The sequence below is a fragment of the Callionymus lyra genome, chromosome 2 (genome assembly GCF_982586985.1).
Source record: "Callionymus lyra chromosome 2, fCalLyr1.hap1.1, whole genome shotgun sequence".
Lineage (NCBI taxonomy): Eukaryota > Metazoa > Chordata > Actinopteri > Syngnathiformes > Callionymidae > Callionymus > Callionymus lyra.
This window is the reverse complement of record NC_141819.1, coordinates 31,628,020-31,633,899: the sequence shown is the minus strand read 5'-3', so window position 1 is coordinate 31,633,899 and position 5,880 is coordinate 31,628,020. Positions and strand designations below refer to the sequence as shown.

Genomic DNA, 5,880 nt, shown 5'->3' with positions numbered 1-5,880 from the left:
TGTTTAACAATGACGTGTCTGATTGGATGACATGTACAGTTGGAATAAAAATGTATTTATCAGAACGACTTGTTTTTTTGTAGGAATAACGTTGTGGACTTTTTTTTGGATGATAATTCATCGGGTTGTTGTATGTTTGATTTAGTCACAGCTAACACTACTTTCTTGCCAATACGACGCTATAGATACATACGTCTTGAAGTGACATTGTAGAAAAATACATATTTTAGAATGAGGAGGATCATACTTCAGATTGTTCTATTTATTTACTTCACCATCATCATCAATGTCATCATCAGGATTGTCCACCGCTCACCTGAAGTCAGTTAGGTGGTGGTGACAGGAACTAATGCTGAAATTGAGTGCAACCACCAAGAGTTTTATTCTATTTACACAAAACATCAAATCACAGAGAAGCCACTGTATAACAGGTCATCATCAGCGTACGTAGTTAGCATTGCTCACTCAATCATCCTTCTGTGTTCTCTGTTGTGCACGACTAGAAAATTAAACCCAGCAAACTTTTATTTAAAATATCATTCATTCATCGACTTTTTTAAAAATGTTACTTTAATAAATACAAGTGTATAAAATTGTCAGTGCAAATATCTCTCGTAGGTACAATGGACAATCCTGCAACCCATTCAATCATGCTGCCCAAGTGATACATTCAGATCTAAACGGATTTTTCCTGATCTGAGACTAGGATCTCGAAAGCTAAGTGAAGAATGGTGCAGATATTACTATGTGGTCTAAATGTGGGATAAAAAAAATTAAGCATTCGTTTACTTGCTCATAATCAAAAGTCATGCCTACCTGTCCCTCCGTGCACACCTTGCCATCCCATTACTGTTGACTTAAAAATGTTCCTATGAGCTTAAATATGTAACAATGCATAAGGTATGGTTGGTATTCGAGAACTAGATAAAAATCAATTAATATATCCGTAGAAATTCTGTATTTTTGTTTGGGAAGAATTTCCTCAGTGAAAAAACTTCACCTGACGCAGCCAGGAGCACAAATCTGCCGCTGTGGAGATGCAATCAGGCAGCTCGAAGTTTGGAATGTGTCAATACGGATGAAGCAAAGGTTCAATTTGCAAAGGTGTAAAAATAAACCTGGTGGTGCCGCGCAGGCTGGCAGTGGGCACCGGAGGCTGCAGCGGATTCCTGTCGTCCAACCAAGGCAAACAGAAACGGGTCAAAAGTCAGAACGGATTTGAAATGGTTCTAAAGTTAGAGCAGAACGGCAACCCGTCAGTAGAACAGAACCCAAGTTCTTGTTTGATGTTCTCAAAGTAAAGACCTTTATTGAAGGTTCCATCAGCTTTTTCTTATTACATTTTGCACATTGTGAGATCCAAATTATTATTACTAAGAGTTTGTCATTGTGTACAATATATATTTTCTTTTGACGCTTATGTGGCACACGATGCTAATATTATCAACCAAATGTTTTCAAAAAATACATTGATTTCAGCTGATCTTTGTACACTGACCCGACGGCTTTAAATCGCCAACGTCTTCGTTATTTTCCATCAGGTAAACTTCCCTGATCGTCCTTCCCACACATGGATCTTGTCTTTTGTCTTCCTCTTCTTCTTCAATCCAACACTAATCCACACATCCACCCAATTATCTGACCTTATTCATTTGTATCTCGAAGCGTCTCCACCTGAACTTATTTCTTATCTTGTCTTCTCTCTTCACACCCAATGACAACCTTATCCCTGAATCTTCTGACTCTTCTTCCTCACTTTCTGAACCCACATATACCTTACATATCTTACAATGCTTGTCATCTTACAATGACAGTTGTCTCAACCCTGCCTGCACTTTCTTCTTTTTCTTTGCCCCTTATCAACAAAAACTTTTTCAAAGTTTCCCACATATGCACACTAACATTTAAGGGTCTAACAACTCACCGGCCTGGAGACTAGTTCACGACCTGGTGTCTTCGCGCAACTCCTTTATCATGTCGAGTGGCAAGGGAGTTGCAGGGAATTCAAAGATTCTTTTTTTCCGAGAGACATTGGAGACATCTCAATTTAGGGACATCTCTGGGAAGTCTCAGTGAAGACGTGGCAACTTCTGTGCGAATTGGTTATCACCTTGTAGTTGTTTCTCTTATTCTCTTCCGAGGTTTATCCTGTTGGACTTCTTGTATTATTAAATTTTAGCCAATTTGCTCGAGTGTTCAGTTTGTTGTAGTTTATTTGCAAGTTTTTGACTCTATTCTATTCGACTTCTATTACTACTTAAGAAGACAAGATGGTTAAATTGTTTCTTGCTTACAATTTCCATGAATGTAAAATCTTAAAATACATTTGGAGATAAAATCAATATTAACAAATGAATTAATATGTTGTCAAAATAAGACTAAAAAGTCTATATTTGAAAAGATAACGTTTTTAATGTTAAAAAATAAATAAAATATTGGTTGCTTTAACAAATTCCTGTTTATGTTAGGTGCTCCGTGGCGCCCCCGTGTGGAATGCTTCACCGTCACGAGGTCATAAAGATGATTACAATCACTTGACTGAGGTTAATGTTTTTATTAAATATATCACTTCTTTCTTTACATAACATCTTAAGTTACAAAAGTGTACACACACACACGTACATACAAGCAGTTTGGAACATTGATCTCTCTCCAACAGCAGCATGTTAGGTAGAACCGAGCCCAGCAGACTGGTCTTTGTGGTCATCATGTGGTCAGCGAGATTCTTCTTCTTTTTTTTTTTTATTCTTTACAACTCAAAGTACAACAGACAGATAAATATCGGAGGTAGGTCGATAAGGAAATACCCGTCTACGAGGCAGCCCCATTGAATCATGGGTGATGAGTTCTGAGAGTGAGTCCAGACTTCATGGATGTGTCACACCGTCGGTAAAAACAAAGTTAAATATCCAAAAATAAAGAAAAACATTTGGTCACTCAGTGCTTTTATCGGTTTTCACAAACCGAATGGGCCGGACGAGCTCGACGCAGCGGTGGAGGTCATCAGCGCCAAAGTACATTTAAAGAATTTACACTGCATAACAATATGATATAAAAATAAAAATAATGACAACATAAAACTGATATAAATACTCATAAAATAATTATAAATCAGTTGAAATAAATAAGGCTGAAGAGTCGAAGTGAATGCATTCAAAAACAAACAAAAATAGATTTCTTTCTCTTTGGGACGGGAGTTTGAAGAGCCGGACCTGCAGTCCTACGATGACAGTGTACCTGAATCAACCACCACTATAGACAATAAATAAACAGACTACTTCTACGTCTCGGGGTCCCTAAGGACACTCTTCTTCTGCAGCGAGGTCGGTAGTGCCCAACATTCTCTTGCCGTTCCAGGAGTGGACGCACCAGCACCGACCCCTCTGGCCGTCCAGCGAGGACTCACACTGTGCAGAGTCAAAGACAATAGTTTAGCTTTCCTGTTCGGACGTGTCCCATCACGCCGGGCGATAACACCCGAGACGGCCCGCAGGCACGACGGTTTGAACAAATCATTTTTCAGCTCTGACATCATTGCGCGAGGAACCAACCTGTTTGGGTTTGTAGAGTCCGTGCTTGTCGCAGTTAGGGAGGTAGAACCTGGTCAGTTTGTCGCCCAGTTTCTGCTGGGACCGGCCGATCCTCTCCAAGGCTCGCTGGAGCTCCACGTGACAGGGACCCTGAGGAGGAGGACCAGCAGTTATCAACGACTGTTTCAGACCAAGTACACTGACTAAACCATTACAAACTTTTAGACTACCAAAGTATAATGACTCACGACACAACAAAAAACGATTTTTGGAAAGACAGTCACAATAAGGCAGAATTCATTTAGTTTGTAGACTGTATACACATTCTATCATTTTATCCTCAATCGTCCCCAAACCCAAAGTTTGCCAAACGTATTTCATAAAAGCTATTTACAAGTTTTATTTTATTTTAGAAACACATACTGATCCTACCATTTTTTTTTCCTAACCTCACATATGCATATTTGGATGTTAAATTAACAATACAAGCATCATGGTGTTGTAATAAATATGTGTTCTAGAGAACACAAGTGCTTTGTGCTTGTGGGAAAAAATAAATAAATCCATATCTATCTACACAATTCCAATTCCCAAATTCGATTTTCGATATTGCATCATCCCTTTTAAGGATGAAGCATCTCATGAAGTCCCAAAGAGAAGAAAGAAAATGTGTTTGTTTAGAGCTGGACTCGTAAAAAGTCCAGAAAAATATTTATTTATATATGTTTTATATATATTATGCATAATCTTTTTTTTTTCAAAGACAGTTAGATTGTTGAACACTTGATTGTTTAGCTTTAAAATGTAATGAAATAACCAAAATTAAAATCCAAATGTATTTTTTATAAGCTGAACTAAAACTAGTGAGACAGATACGGCGCACCATTGCCCTCTGCTGGAACACAGGCTATCAATCTGTTGTAAAACTCGGATGAACTCAATGAAAAAAGGTTCGAGTCTCACCTGCTCCACCAGCTTCTTGTGGATCGCGTTCAGTTTGGCTTTCATGCTTTCTTGCGCGTCCGCCGCGACCCGCGGGTCGAAGGGTCTGCTGGGGAGGTAGTGAGCGTAGCCCGGGTCCGAGATGCCGGCGGTGTTCTCCATCTCCGGCTCCGGTTCCGCCACATCTGGAGCGCAAGAGGCGTCAGTTCGAGTCTTGGATGTGCCAGTACCCGCAGAAAAAAAAAGAATCTCACCTTGTGTCTCGGGTTCCTGCTGCGTCGGCTCGGGCTCGCGGACCTCGCTGCACACGGCTTGTCCCCGGGTGAGGGAGTGCAGGGGCCGCGGGTCCCCGGCTCTCGGGGTGCACCTCAGCCCGGAGCCGCACGGCGCCGTGTAGATCCCGCACAGGTCCGCGGCTCTCAGGGCGCAGGCGAGGCAGCACCCGCAGCCGGGCTCCCGCAGCACCTCCGCGCAGCCGGGCTCCACCGCCGGGCACTGGCTCAGCCGCTCCTGGGTGCACGGGGCGCAGCGGATCGGCTCCTGGCCCGCCGGGACCGGAGAGCCCAGGGTCCGCCAGGAGGAGGACAGCGCGCACAGCAGCAGCACCAAGTAAGATCCAAACATAGTGAAGTCAGAGAGAGAGAGGTCGCAGTTTTTTTTTGGGGGGTGGAAGAAATGTCAGAGTGTGGTCGCGCGGCCGCATTTATAGCCGGCGTCATGAATGACCTGCGGAGGGAAGAAGGTGTAGAGAGATGGCGCGCGCTGATTGGTCCGCGCACGTCCGGTCGGCTCACTTCAATACAACAGCCGCGTCAATATTTATTTTGGAACAGCCAGTGCGCACGTACGGCCGTGACGACACCCGTGCGTGATGTTGCAACGCAGGACTCCCTTTTTCCTCCCCCGGATGCGAGTGTAATCCCCCCCCTCCCCTCTCACCCCCGACCCCCCATCTAAACACAACCCCCTCTCCTCGCTCCGCCCCAACACACACACACACGCACGCACACGCACACACACTAACTTTTTCAACTGCACAAGTTAATGACCGCTCATTAGTGAACCCCTCGGCGCGCGTTCACGCGGCGCGACCCCGCGAGTGCCGCTCTAATTTGGGCACGATGGAAATAGAAACAAGGGGTTCGAGGGGTTCCGCTCCTGGGTCGAGTCCGAATCCTGACATGCTCGCAGACACGTACCCCCTTCCTCCTCCAAATGGTCCCCGCAAAAGCTCCCACGCCACTTCAAAAAAAAAAAAAAAAGTGGGTACATGCAAGACTCCATGAAGACCCACTTCAAAGTCCCCCTATTCTGACTCACGTCATCTGCTGTTTTAGCGGGAAAAAAGTCTCATGCAATGGCTTGGTGGAGTTGCATCATCTGCCACGACCACGTGATTGGGGGAGGA

General features: G+C 43.7%; 1 protein-coding gene across 1 annotated transcript; it reads right to left on the bottom strand.

Moving 5' to 3' along the window:
* Positions 1-2,539: 2,539 nt before the first annotated feature.
* On the bottom strand, positions 2,540-5,291 carry igfbp1a (insulin-like growth factor binding protein 1a). The gene is made up of 4 exons (XM_087784707.1): positions 4,727-5,291; positions 4,494-4,657; positions 3,552-3,680; positions 2,540-3,407 (listed from the first exon to the last, which is right to left on the bottom strand). Exons 1-4 carry the CDS (start codon positions 5,094-5,096, stop codon positions 3,297-3,299), a joined length of 774 nt encoding a protein of 257 aa, XP_087640833.1. The 5' UTR covers positions 5,097-5,291; the 3' UTR covers positions 2,540-3,296.
* Positions 5,292-5,880: the final 589 nt, after the last annotated feature.